This window comes from Hyposmocoma kahamanoa, unplaced genomic scaffold (assembly GCF_003589595.1).
Source record: "Hyposmocoma kahamanoa isolate Upper Pololo Valley unplaced genomic scaffold, ASM358959v1 99702, whole genome shotgun sequence".
Taxonomy (NCBI): Eukaryota; Metazoa; Arthropoda; class Insecta; order Lepidoptera; family Cosmopterigidae; genus Hyposmocoma; species Hyposmocoma kahamanoa.
Window position 1 is genome coordinate 2,115,618 of NW_020656001.1, and position 14,053 is coordinate 2,129,670.

At 36.0% G+C, this 14,053-nt stretch overlaps 1 protein-coding gene across 2 annotated transcripts in view; it reads right to left on the minus strand.

Moving 5' to 3' along the window:
* Positions 1–2,283: 2,283 nt before the first annotated feature.
* The window catches only part of LOC113239150 (ecdysone-induced protein 78C), an 84,458-nt gene continuing 72,688 nt past the window's right edge, over positions 2,284–14,053 (minus strand). The window contains exons 8-9 of one of the 2 annotated variants that reach the window (XR_003311168.1): positions 13,704–14,013; positions 2,284–2,581 (exon numbers count right to left, since the gene is read on the minus strand). Coding sequence is in view for 1 of the 2 variants with exons in the window: in XM_026476016.1 (XP_026331801.1) it covers positions 13,786–14,013 (228 nt within the window). In the remaining variant the exon portion in view is untranslated. Of the gene's footprint in view, positions 2,582–12,529; positions 14,014–14,053 lie in introns of those variants that run through there. The other variant, XM_026476016.1, reaches the window with a different exon arrangement.

Here is a 14,053-nt window from a genome sequence, read left to right on the forward strand (position 1 = left end):
TTGAGTGATTTCAGGTAGGTCGCAAACAATTGACAAATAATTGGTCAATTAGGCTTTCGTCTATGGTATATGCGTTCAAAAATTAGGAACAGAATGCTGTTTACCAATGGACGTTATTAAAATTTGGAGTCTACATTACGGCAATTTTCAGATTTGGTTTCTCCGCTTAAGTATTTGAGTTTGTCGTGAAATATTAATTAATATTTCAGATTACTACACTCGAATATTAAATAATGCTTCATGATAATATTTTAAAATTGAAATTAGGCACAGAAAACTAACCTGAAAATTGTACCAATTAGGCTTTCAATATGCTGTACAGCATTGCCATTTGCAATAGACCATAGTCGCCATTTGTTGACTGAGTTTGCATGAGCGAACAGTTTGATAATCCCATGTCTGCGATCTACTAACACAACCTTACGTAAGTGTTCGATAGAGCCTTTTTCCTTCACAGTTAGGTTTCTTGTCATAATATACAACAATATTTAGTTATGTATAAACTTGCGCAATGCTTCATTCAATAGCTTTCTATTTAATTAAAATTTAGATATTTGCTTTGTTATTGTTATTAATAAAATTAAAAAAAAAGATTATTTAATTTAATTTCTTAAATTGTAAGTTGTGAAGTATTTTGTCTAATACTTATTGTTTCTTCCATGTGATTTAAGAAAATGGCAATACAAATAAGCATTAAAGCTATTGTGGTTTTTTATTTCTTTCCTACTGAAATTTCCTAAGCTCGTTGCGTAGCTCGCTGCGATGTTATAAATTTTTTTCTATGCGTCTGAAGCGAACCAACTTTGACTACGTTTAAGCAAGAAATTAAATCAAGTTAGAATTTTCGACGGATGTCCAGGATGCTAGAACTCTGATTATGGAAATAAAATGGACCTGGGCGGGAACACCTAGCCAGGCAAGGTGATGGACAGGTGGAGCATGACATCGACTGATTTGTGGCCGAGGATAGGCAAAACAAGCGTCTGGCGCCCTGTTGCAAGGTGGGTCGACGACATAGTACATATCGCGAGGCGTCAATGGATGCGGCTAACACGGGACCGTGGTGGATGGCACAAACTTCGGGAGGCCTATACCGAGTTTTCGTAGTTACTGCTTAAATTTAGGCAGTCTGTTTTGTAAATACGAAAAGCTTGCTATTTATGCTTAGTATAATTAATAAGTCAAAGTTTATTTATAAATCTCAGCCTAAAAACCGCACTTAGAAACCAAGCTCCATATAAAACAGACGTCTCGATAGACTTATCGACGTTCCGAAGCATTACACGGGTTCTGTGGTAAAAAAAAGAAATTTTTTTTTTTTAAGTTTATTGAATGTCACGATGTTTGACCATCATGATATTCAATTATTTTAGTGAAATTCCTGTAATAATTTAATACGAAGATTGAACACTGCTCAGGCACCACAATGTACGAGTTCATATGAACCCTGCCACATGACACGCGCGGCGGCCGCGCTGTGGGGCAAGGGCATAAGAAAAAATTTCTTCGATCCGGTTGGATTCGATCCAACGTCTTCCAGCAAACCGTGGCCACACGCTTGTGAGGCGAACAGTAGTGGTTTAGTAGCTTAAGAGGGTACGAGTTTCTGGTGCTAATTGAATTTAGGTATTCTATGCGCTACGTGTATGTGTACGTGTTGCATACTGTGGCAAGACACGCTCTCTGACAAGCTCTTGTTAATAACTTATTTACATACTTTAAATTTTAAGTACTCGATTATGGTGACCCGGGAATTATGGTGACTCGGCGCCGTGTGAGGCGCCGCCCGCCAACGAAAATTCGCCAGCAGCAGGCCACTAGGTATCTTCGAATTTTAATCAACAAGCCACGTGGGCGGCCGGAGTACTACAATTACGAGTCAAAATTTATTTTCGATTCTTCTAGTCCTGACCAGTCAAAGGTTGCATCGGCAGACCGATAATATAAGTTGTGCGTTCGCCGAACATCTGCTAACAACTGATCCAGATCGTAATCAAGTATCAACCTCATCCCTAGTGGTAACATCCGTCTGTTTTTGTGGAATCACAGAGTAATGCGCGGCCTGCTGGTAAAGCTTGAAGGTGCCCCGCCGGTAGCCTTCATGGCCAGTCACAAAAGTTCTTGGCGTGCTCTGAAAAATATAATGCGTAGCGCGCTGCCCAAATGGCCTGCTGCTTCGGAAAAATCGTTTGTTCTATGGCGCCGAGAGCGTTAAACGATAGAAAAATTGTGAAAAGAAACACCGACGTTTATACATATTTATTTATTTATTTCCAACGACAAGTTTACATCCATGTTATACCGTACAAAGTAGATAGTGATTCTGTAAAGCGACATCTAAATGAATATATACTAGCTTACATAGCCTTACATAGGTATAGTAAATATATCAATAGAAACAGCCCGCAACAAACGATTATATACAGCTATATAAAATTAATCCAATAAAAAAAATAGGAAACTTTAATTACGTCTGAGCTTGTGTTCTCACTTCATATTTTGTGCTACAACACATATTTATGCCAACATTAATATCCTTCAGTGCCTATAAGTTGAAAACTAAAAGAGAGTTACACTGCTCCTGGAACAAAAAACAACCTTACAACGCCACGGTGCAAATGCTGAGTAAATGCAATCGCAATAAAAATCTAGAACTAAAAAGAGTTATCTTAAAACCACTGTAAAATCATCGAGTGCGTGGTCGCGAAGAGACGAACCATAATATAGAGTTCCTAAAGCTGTGGCTAAAAACCGCAATACGACCACTCAGTAAACTAAATTTTTATCATACATCTAATTATATATGCATTTACTTAATTAGAATATGTATTTTCTTATATATATATTGTCATATAATAAAAGGGGGCACAGGGTAGGTAATACGATTACCTGACACTACGGGAGACAACATCAATATTTTTTTTAAATAATTTTTAAATGATCTACTACGTTTTGTGTACTTTTAGGTGCTTGAAGCCAATTTAATGGTCATTTTTTTCATATATACGATACTTTAATATCTATTTTTATATACTTTATTATCTACTTATATAATTGGGGGCAAAGTAGTCAGTATTGCCCGGGTACTGCCGAAATTACCGGAGGTTTGCTAAGCAAAACAATCCTGCATAAGAAACGAAGGGTGTTTACTATAAAACGCAATATTTGCACAGTTTCAGATAGAAAGGACCTGATTTTGTTATTACCTTTCTTCAATCTCCATGGATTAAACTAAGCTCCACTCTATTGTGTTGACATGTTCGTGTAACTAGAATACTAATATAGAAGTTATATATATAATAATATAGAAGTTGTTTTAGTAGATTTTTAATACTTTTTAATTAAGTGAGTTAAGTGTCGAGTCTCGAAAATGCCAAAAAAACTATCGAGACTAGAAATGTTCGAGACTGAGATTCCCGGGATGAAAGCCGTAACATTTACTCATAAATTAATGTGAATTTGTTCCCGGGCAATGTTGACTCCAAACTTTTAATTTTGCCTTTGATGTAGGCAAACAATTTGAAGAAGATAAAGTCCGCGTTTGAGCAAAATAAAGAGTAACACAAAAATCTTAATGCTAATCAAATAATAAAAGTGGCTTTGATATGTATAGTTTTTCAACCGACTTCAAAACGGAGGACTTTTTGTGTGTGACTAAATGTAACCTACCAACTAATTCACCCCGATATGTAGTAGCAGTACTTCCCTGCAGGAACTCTTACACTGGAATTCTATTGTAATTGTAACTTCGGTGACATTTTAAGTGAAGCTCAAGTTTCAAATTAAAAAAAGTTTCTGCCGAAATCTTATATTTTTTATTAGATCTTCTACACGCACAACAATCTCAAGTGATATTAAACAAGGACATGAGCAACCAAGGTACGCGTTTATGAAACAATGCCTGCTCACTTTGGCATTGAATAGTCCTAAGTTATAATTTTCGGGAAAGACAGATGACGGTACTGTCTTCCAACAATTTTCTTCACATCTCTTGGCAATCTTCGAGTTTCCGAATGCGCCCGAGTACAAATTTTCATGTCTAATAATTATAGTTCTGACAGATTTCTGATCTATAACAATTTGAATGCAGAACTACGTACTTTATTACTGCCTCTGTGGCCGAACGATTACTATGTTGGATTGCCACGCAGAGGTCCCGGGTCCAATTCCCGGACCGGGCGAAATATTTTGTATGTCCAACATTTAATTCTCTCGTGAGTTTGGATGTAATTTGTGGTTGTTTGTCTATGTGTGTGTCCTTGGCTTCCATAGTACGGGACCATGAGTTTTTGCGTTATTATTATTTTCTTTATTTTTCTCAAGTTGTTAGCTGGTTTGAACCACACTGGCGGACCGAAATCAAGCAAATTCAGCATGTCTATATGGAGGGTGGGTAACAAAAGCTTACTTCGTCCTCTTATTATTATTATCTATTCTAGACTCTCGCCTCTAACGAGGCCTAAATTATTAATTTTGAATTTTTAAATGGGAGAGGCGGTATTCCTCTGCAATGGCAAAGTCGGCCGCGGTCAGGGACTCAGGCTTAAGAACCGGGGAACAATAAGTGTCAATTATTATTATTGTGTTGTGAAGTGTATGGAGCAGTTAGTGTTTCTCTTTTTATAACAACATATGAAGTTGGTTAACACACATGCTTCCAAGTGTAAAGGGCAACTGATAGAAATCCTACGACAGCCAAAACACGAAGATTGCCGTGAAATGTTTAAGAAACTAGTTAAACAGTACATGTGTGCCTACTGTACGCAATAAGTAGAAGGAAGCAATGCCGTATTGCGCCATTTCTTAGGCTGCGGGTGGGTTCACACGAGTCCGGGCGGCCTCGAATCGACGCGCGTATTCGAGTATGTATCGAAAGATATGTCACCTTTGAAGTTACTGACCAGAGACGGATCCGAACGGGTAGGCCCTCTGAACCAACAAACAAAGTTTACGCGAACCGAGTCACGGGCCGTAGAAAGCCGTCTACGACCTGGCAAGCCGTTAACAACGTTGTCAACTCGTTAGCAATAACCATCGAGTATATAACCAGAAATAGAGACGAAATAAGGGCCATACATTCCTGCTAATTCATCAGTGATACATCACTTATAAATATCAACTCTCGTTTGCACTGAAATATAGACAGCGTCAACAAATGACCTGTGTGTACGTCTCCATATATTCCAAAAATATTCTGTATTTATTGTAATAAAGATAATATGTGATAGATAAAGATAATATATAAGTGCTGTTCCATTCGGTGGTGAGGGAAAAACAGCAAAACATCTAATTACAAAACAAACGGAATCACATTTCAACGGTAATGAAATATTAAATATGTAATTTTGCAATTTTCGTTCATTATAACAAAGCTCAAGTTAACTGGTCGATTTGAAGTGAAACAGTTGACGACACCCGTCAATTGTTTCGAATTCGGGCTAGCCAATCGGAGCGCAGTTGTCACCGTAATGATATAGCAGAATAGTTTTCAAACAAATTAAATGACATTTCGTCTCTATTTCTGGTAATATACTCGATGGCAATAACTCATTATCAGCAGAACAACTTAGTGCTTTCTCACCCTTCAATACATATTTTCACTATCACTATTTACAGATCTTCGTATAATATACTATATATTTATTTAAAAAACCGTATACGTGTATAGGAGTCTGAAACAATTACTGTCAAATAAGTACCTATTACTCGAACCAAATCTTTTCTTATAATATCAAGTGCCGGGACGAACAACACGCCTGTCCATAACAGTTGCTGTGCCACTCTGAGCTTTAAATCACAGATCAAAGATCTGAGGGGTACTGCCACTGCGCCCGTCACCCTGAGGCATAAGTTGACAAGTCCCATGTGCCTGTAATACGTACGTATGTAAGTACTTCCCTGGATGAACTCATTCACAAGGAGCTTCATGCGCATCACGCGTGTTTGGATTTTGTAGACCCACCGGTCTTCATGAATAAATATTTTTGTTTGAAACTATGTACTTTCGACGTGGTCTCTCCCAGTGCCTCTACCATGGAGCTTACAATGCAAATTGCACAGTACCCCAAGCGGTCACAAGAACAAGTAACATTTTGCAAACAAATATTTTATGCAGTCGTTTGTTACAATTCGCACCTTTGGCGTAATTATGGCCGCATGTACAAAATGACAACTTTTCATGAAAGAGCAAATGAACGAAATAGGTCGATAACATTTTTATGCTTAAGCTCGTATAAATTTTAAGATTTTAACGCGTTAAAAGCCCTTCTGACATATGATCAAATGTGGCCTTATTAGGGCGCCTGCAAATTAAACGCATGTTGATGAGGATGCCGATTATATGTATTTAAAAAAAACGCGATACAATACGTCTACATGAAAAAACTTTCTATTTTCTTTGGTATTTTAATAAAATAACACTTCAATGATTTTGTGACATTTATAAACAAAAGAATCTTCATGAAAACAATAAATTTGGCTAGCTGTCGTTGTGGAATTTTATCAATGTTATATTTTAAAAACTACAGCTGTGCTGGTTTTTCGGCTTACAGTCGGTTTCTGGAAGGTTTGTAAATTATTCCAGCGTGTCTTTTAGATTATGTCACTGATATTCACAACAACCCTGGTACCGCTTCAGTGATTTTTAGTTTACTAATGGCGACTGTAAAAGTGGCACCCGAGTGTCACGACAGTGCGGTCTAATTTGGAGGTGCCCTTATACCAAGAGGGTACGAATTGTCAATGTGAACACAGGGTGCCTACTTTCGATCTCCGTCCAACATTTGCCCGAAAGAATTACCGACAAATTAGCAATACTCGACCCATCGAGTATATAACCAGAAATAGAGACTAAACGTCATTTAATTTATTTGAAAACTTTTGCCATATCATTACTGTGACGACTGCGCTCCGATTGGTTAGCCCGAGTTCGAAACAATTGACGGGTGTGGTCAATGGGTGTCGTCAACTGTTTCACTTCAAATCGACCAGTTAACTTGAGCTTTGCTATAATGGACGAAAATTGCAAAATTACATATTTAATGTTTAATTACGGATGAAATGTGATTCCGTTTGTTTTGTAATTAGATGTTTTGCTGTTTTTCCCACACCACCGAATAGAACAGCACGGCATTGTTAATGATATTATCTTTATTACAATAAATACAGAATATTTTTCGGAATATAGACGTATACACAGGTCAGTAGTTGGCCTGTCTATATTTCAGTGCAAACGGGAGTTGCTATTTATAAGAGCTGTATCACTAATGTGCTTCCAGGAATATATAGCCCTTATTTCGTCTCTATTTCTGGTTATACACCCGATGACTCGACCAAATCAAAACACCTAGTATGCAGGTTATTCCCATCTTTTAATTCGGTCGAGTAATGTACACAATTCACCGTATTTTTTTGGACGAAGAACGTGAGTAGATTCCCCAGATTCCAAAGATATGTCAGAACTTTCCTTAACATCACACATCAAGTTTGAAGTCGGTATTTTAATGTAAATAAATGCTTAGCATGTAAACAACATACTAAAAAACTACAACGAAAAGTCTTTGTCGATGGTGTTCAAATCATATAACTCTTAAATAAATACGCGTTACTGTTGACTATGTAGAGCTAGCCTCGATTAAATAATATCTACAGTGCCGGCACGCTATGATGGCCATTTTGACAGATACAATAGTGGGGTCAAATCTCAACTGATTATCGAAAAGAATATAATGAAATGCGAGTCGCATCTATAACTTTTGAGATTTGTTTTGATTTAACTAGTATTGCAAGGGGTACCTGATTAAAAAGTTTTAATAAAACAAAAATAAAAATGTTTACTTAATATATCGAGCTTTGGTGCAAGTTTGCCGGAGGCAGACGTTGCGCTGGCCAGCGATCCCTTATGTGACGATCGTATTAGATTACATTTTTTTTAATTGCGAATTTCGAAAAACAAATTGTGTCGTAAAATTATAAATTCCATAAATTTTTACTGCACGTCATTATTGACAACAATGTTCGGCAATTAGCTCCTTCAACGTAGTTCTTGATGAGCGGATAAACGTCAAAACGGCCATCTTAGCGTCCCGGTACTGTAGTACGAAATTAACTGCACTATTCGAATGCCATTACTCAAAAACCAATTTTTATGTGCATCATCAGAAGCTATTTTCATATTAATTAATCCTGTACCTTTCTAATAACGGATATATTATTAAAAACTCTTATACATACATTTTAGATTATATAGTTCTATCATAAAGTTAGTATAATTTCTTATATAACTCTGCCTTACAATCTTAATACCTATAAGTCGAACAGACTTTGATTAAATGAACATCAAGTGTCTATATATTAATCGTCTATATAAAGATGCGAACATGTAATATATACTCTGCTAATAGTTTAAAAAAAAAACAAATTTGTTTGCATGTCATTTTTTCTGCGGTCATTCGTACATAGTGGAACAAATATAATAAGAAAATATATGTTACATTATGATGTAATGTAAATGTAAGCTCAGTTTTACAAACTACATACGTAAGGTGGTGGCACCTGTGACCGACAACTGCCGATAAGCACCACTGTTTGAGATCTTTTTTTAATTTAATTTCTAATAAGATTTAGGACAACTTTTTCTATCATAGTAACATGTTTCGTATGGTAAGGTCAATTCCTGGGTGTTCATTATTGGAGAATGTCAATTACTGGTTAGTTAATTAGTGGATTTTTGGTGTCCATTACAGGAGGCTTAGAAAAATTCAAGTAAGTTTTTTTTGGTAATAATTGTAATAAATTTTTTATGAAACACACCACAGCATAATCAATCATGAGGGTTATATCTGTCAAGCAAAGTAATTGATATGTGTTTATAAACAAAACATAGTTATATAACAAATAGCAAGCCTGGAAATTTGTTGCCCATGGAACTACCAGCAGAACTACTAGTAGTTCCACGGGCAATAATAATCTCCCGTGAACTACCGGAACTACTAGTAGTTACACGGGCAATTATAATCTCCCGTGTAACTAACGACAGGCCTAGTAGAGTATCACGGGTAGGTAATTGTTTTTGTCCGTGGTATTACCACTACTAATACGGGCAATAATATTTTCCCGTATTATAAGATAAGAAGCGTTTTATTAATTTCATAAATAAACGAACCAAAAGCCAAACAATATAATAATAACCTAACCTCATTACAGAGTACTAAAAAAAACGACCTCAAAAGTCATTCATCCCCTAGTTTACCACCTTTAGAGACCGAATATTTTCTTCAAATTTAAATGGGACCACTTCTGAGTTACCCTCTTTGCAACAAAAAAAAATCATCAAAATCGGTTCACAAATGGCGGAGATGTCGCGAAACATACAAAAAAATTTCAGTCGAATTCAGAACCTCCTCCTTTTCTTGAAGTTGGTTAAAAATGCATTTTAACTAGCAAATATAAATCAACCTTTATTCTTATTCAACCTTAGAACTGAGTCCAAATCATGGTACCACGATTTCGTTTAACTAAACGATTCTTTCATTAAGCGTATTTGAATTGAAAAGTCATATTACAAAATTGAAAAATACGTGTTAGATAAAGATGTATGAAAAAAAGACATGGCTCTAAATTCCACACAAATTCAACTACTACTAGGTCTGTCGGTAGTTTCACGGGTGATTATTATTGCCCGTGGAACTACCGGTAGTTCTGCTGGTAGTTCCACGTGTAACGAAGGGAAAATAGTTGTTTGACGCGAGTGTTTGTATTGAATCTTGAGCGTAGTGAGGGTTCCAAGACAACGAGACGCTATAGCGAGGAAAATAGTTGATGAAAGAAAAACAGTTGAACTATATGAAATCAGTTTAGTTCTTCGACGGATTAAAATAATTTAATAAACAAAATTAGTTATCGTTGTCAATTTAATGTCAATTAGAATAAGAATAAAATGTACCAACGGATTTATATTACAGAAATAACGTAAAATAAAATGAAATAATGAATAATCGCGTAGATGAACGTGTCATTAGGGTTTTTTTTCATAGAAAGAAAAAGTTAAGTGCACCACAGTCCATCGTGAAGTACGAATTTCAAATACCTTTTCCACGCTAGCGTGCAAAGACACTTTTGCGTGCAGATTTCTAATAAGAAAGAAAGCCTTTTCGAGCTAATGAGGTGAAAAAAGTATTTCAAATTTAAGGACACACTTCCCTTAAAACCGATCATAATCCTGCGAGGTTGTTGTTGTTGTTGTTCCTGTGGTGTGTATTTTACAAATAACCCTGCATAGATTGTTACAGGCTCCTTACTCCGGCATGATTTATACTAATTGTTATTATTTATTTCGGACCATAAAATATCCATAGTATGTTAGTAAAAGAACTTATATCAAGGTTAGTAATAATCATTGCAACTTAATTATATTTCTTTCCGCTATATTTATTACCATTTTCCCGATATTTCGAAACGGCTGCGACAGGCGGTAGTTGACAATTTTTTATAATAAGAAATCATATCGTTCGTAGACTTAGCTTGGATTAAATAAATAATATTTTATGAAACAAAGATAAAGCACCTATATTATTTAAGACTTTTACGAATGAGCGCAGAATTTTACCATATGACATATATAACCAATAGTATATGTGTAAATATAAATAGACATTCTTGTACAATTATTGGTGACAGAAAGAAGAAAATCAACTTCCGCGTATATTCACGGGAAAAAAGCAAAGAAAATCAATTGTCTAATTTACATTAACATTGAGATGTTTGTTTTAGTATGAATTTCTGGAAACAGTCTGCCAAAAGATCACTTGGAGTCCTATATCTAGTAAATTGTGGACTAAAATAGGTCCGACCATCTTTAGCTGGACAAAAGATCCTATTATACTTTCACTGTGCGCCTCTTGGCGCCAGTGGCTAAGTGACTAACAGAAAAAACACACCCAGTCCGTCAGTCATCATATCCTCTCGTAAGACCCCGTGTACATGAAAATGTACATAATATGTAAAGTGATTCAAACCCAGACAATATTATCCTATGATCACGTAAGCGCCCAGTGCACATTATAATAAAAGTATTGCATTCAGCGCTATAATATTCTATATAGGGTGTCTAGAAAAGTACGTTTTTATACAAAACAGAGTGCATACGTACTTGCGTGGGCCTGTAATCATATTTAGTACATTTTAATGTTGAGCGTTTAGCGCTTTTCCCGGTTGCAGCTGCTGGGTCTTCGGAGACAAAGCTGGTTGTATCACTTTATACAACAAACAACTTTACAACATTCGATAACATAATTACTTCAATAAAAACGTTTGTCACCGGTATGGCCGAACCTCTTTGCTACATTTTGTACAAAAAAAAACACGAGGTGAAGCTAATCGAGTTGCTCCTGAACACGTGCTTATTTTACTTAATACATAAGTTATCCTCGAATACAATGTGCTCCTAATTACATGGGTATCCATTTGGCTACATCTACTTTAGCCATTTACTTTATTTTTTCTGTATAGGCTATACATATAATATGATTTATATTAATTTTAATAACGCAAATTTACAGTTATTCTTCGTTTTGTTTTTTCACAGAGGGCGTTTAGAAGCTTCACGTAAAATTTCGTCGGGTTCAAAAAAAAACTTTTGTGATTCTAATATAGCTTCCTCTCTGTGTATTAGCATAAATATACAGATGCTAAATAACTTTTATGGTAAATTTACAAATTGAAGATATATAAATTTTGCTTCCTATCATGAAGAGTAACTAAGTGTCGAAACAATTTATTTTTTTGTCTCCCTATATTAATTACATGCGTGATATAATATTACGAAAGTTTTAAGAGAACCGCCACCAGAAATTGTAAGGTTCAAGTGATAACTTCCATCTTATTCTAAAGTATATATCCGATATCGGTCCTGTTGTACTTTTTCTTGACTAAAACTAATTTGGCAAGATTTTACATAGTAGTTATTCAGTTTAAGCCAATAAAGAACGCCGAAGTGATTAGCTAGAAATTGAAAGAATTTCGCGAACAGGACATTCTGTGACCAATCATCATTTTGCATAATCTCCAAATCAACATTCAGGCCCCAATAAACAGACTATTCCTCGTGTCGACCAATTGTCACTATAATCGTATCGATTCGTCGCTACTCCCTTCGCTTTCATCAGTTAATCGCTAGCGACACAAACATGTGGCATCGATACGTCGTTTCGATTAGTCGGAAACAACAGATAGTGAGACAACGTCCCGTATATGGGGGCCTTTATAAACATAGATCGGAATAGACTGAGTATATATCTAAACTCATAATCAACGATTACTTTACTACGGCAGTACATTAAAAAGGACAGTTTTATTATTAAAATTAATAAGTAAAACTAACAAATATTTTCTTTCAATTTTTTGTCTTAAATTAAAAGATATTTGTTAGTTTTACTTATTAATTTTACTAATAAAACTGTCCTTTTTAATGTACTGCCGTAGTAAAGTAATTGATTATTGGATGCAAAATGTAGAACTAGTACATTTCTGGAATTCATTCTGTGTATATTAGTTTCTTTTGAGGACTCTCACGCTGATTGGCAAATCCTCTCTCCACGATGGCAACCATTATAGTGTATGCCATCGATACGTAAGAAGAAGAACTTTCTTTACGTTTAGTTAAATGTCTATGTCTATTCAAATCTCCGCTTACAAAACATCAAATTTACTGAAATACGTATTACCAACAAATTCAACTTTTTAAGAATATTATATACGAGTATATTCATTTACAGAATCACGCACCCTGCACGATGTCGAACTGCATACAAGCCGTCAAGATCTGATTGATTAATTTAGAAATACCTAGGTACAACAGAATGGACATCGTGAATATCTCAACACATTGCAATGTGTTTGAAAATGTTATCGTCAAACACTTTGCAAGAATACGAACAACGTTCACTAAAATAAGAGATCTTATTACGTAGAAAGAGCGACGATGGGCTAATGGATACGTCGTAGTGGCATAAGGTATAAGAGAAGCTGATGTATTCCAGAATTTCCTTTACCATACTATCGAGTGTTTATTAAACCTCATCTGGATAGGTCCCGTTTATCGAAAGAAAATAAATTTCCCTTATAAATAAAAGAGAGTGAATTAATAACTAAGCAAATTCGAAGTTCTACAAAGGATTTAGAATGTAAGTAGTGTTTCGTGTAGCTAGTTGTAGAATTATATGTTTTTGGGCGTCTTCGAATTGAATACTTATGGAAATGTTGCAGAGGTGCCACTAGTAATTTTCATATTTAGAAGCACACAGCTGCAGCGCCACAGTCGCGCTACACGCGCGCCAATTTGCAGACTAAATATTGTATCAAACAAGACGTGTCCCTGCAGCGCTTCTACAAGTATTTAATTTGAAGGTGGCTTAATTTTTTTTTTCAATCGAATTTATATAATTCAATTTTATTTAATTCTGTAATGCCACATATGTGATGTGAAATGCAGTTACGCTTGCAGTTCAAAGTGCTTAACGAGTTTACATAAATTGAAAGAGAAATAAATAGACAGAAATATAATTGAAATACCATGAAACAAGAAATTCCTGATCTTCGAATTCGTCACTCACGGTGATACTCAGTCGTTGTTACCTACTTACTTAATACTTACCCTTTTTTCCAATAAGGCAATAAGTAGTTAAATGATCTTTTAAATATCCTACATTTGGTAATTTTCATTCCTTGGCTTGACTCATAAATTTCCAGAATCATGGCTTAGCGCAAGCATCGTTGAGAAATGCGAAGTTAGCCCTGCAGCTGAGTTTCAGCGGCTACGGCTTCCAGTTGATCCTCCTCGGACTTGGGAATGTCGAAGATTTCGGAGAAAAGAGCTGGAAGGGCCAGTCGAGGCCAGTGTTCGCGACACCAAATCAGCAGATCGTTGTGACGGGCGCCCAGCGCGCGGACATCCAGAGCGCAAGCAGAGAACGCCTCCAGCCGCCCTGTAGCATCTGGTATGCCGCTGCCGAGGATCTGTGACGAAAGTATTATCATAGTCATAACTAACAGACTA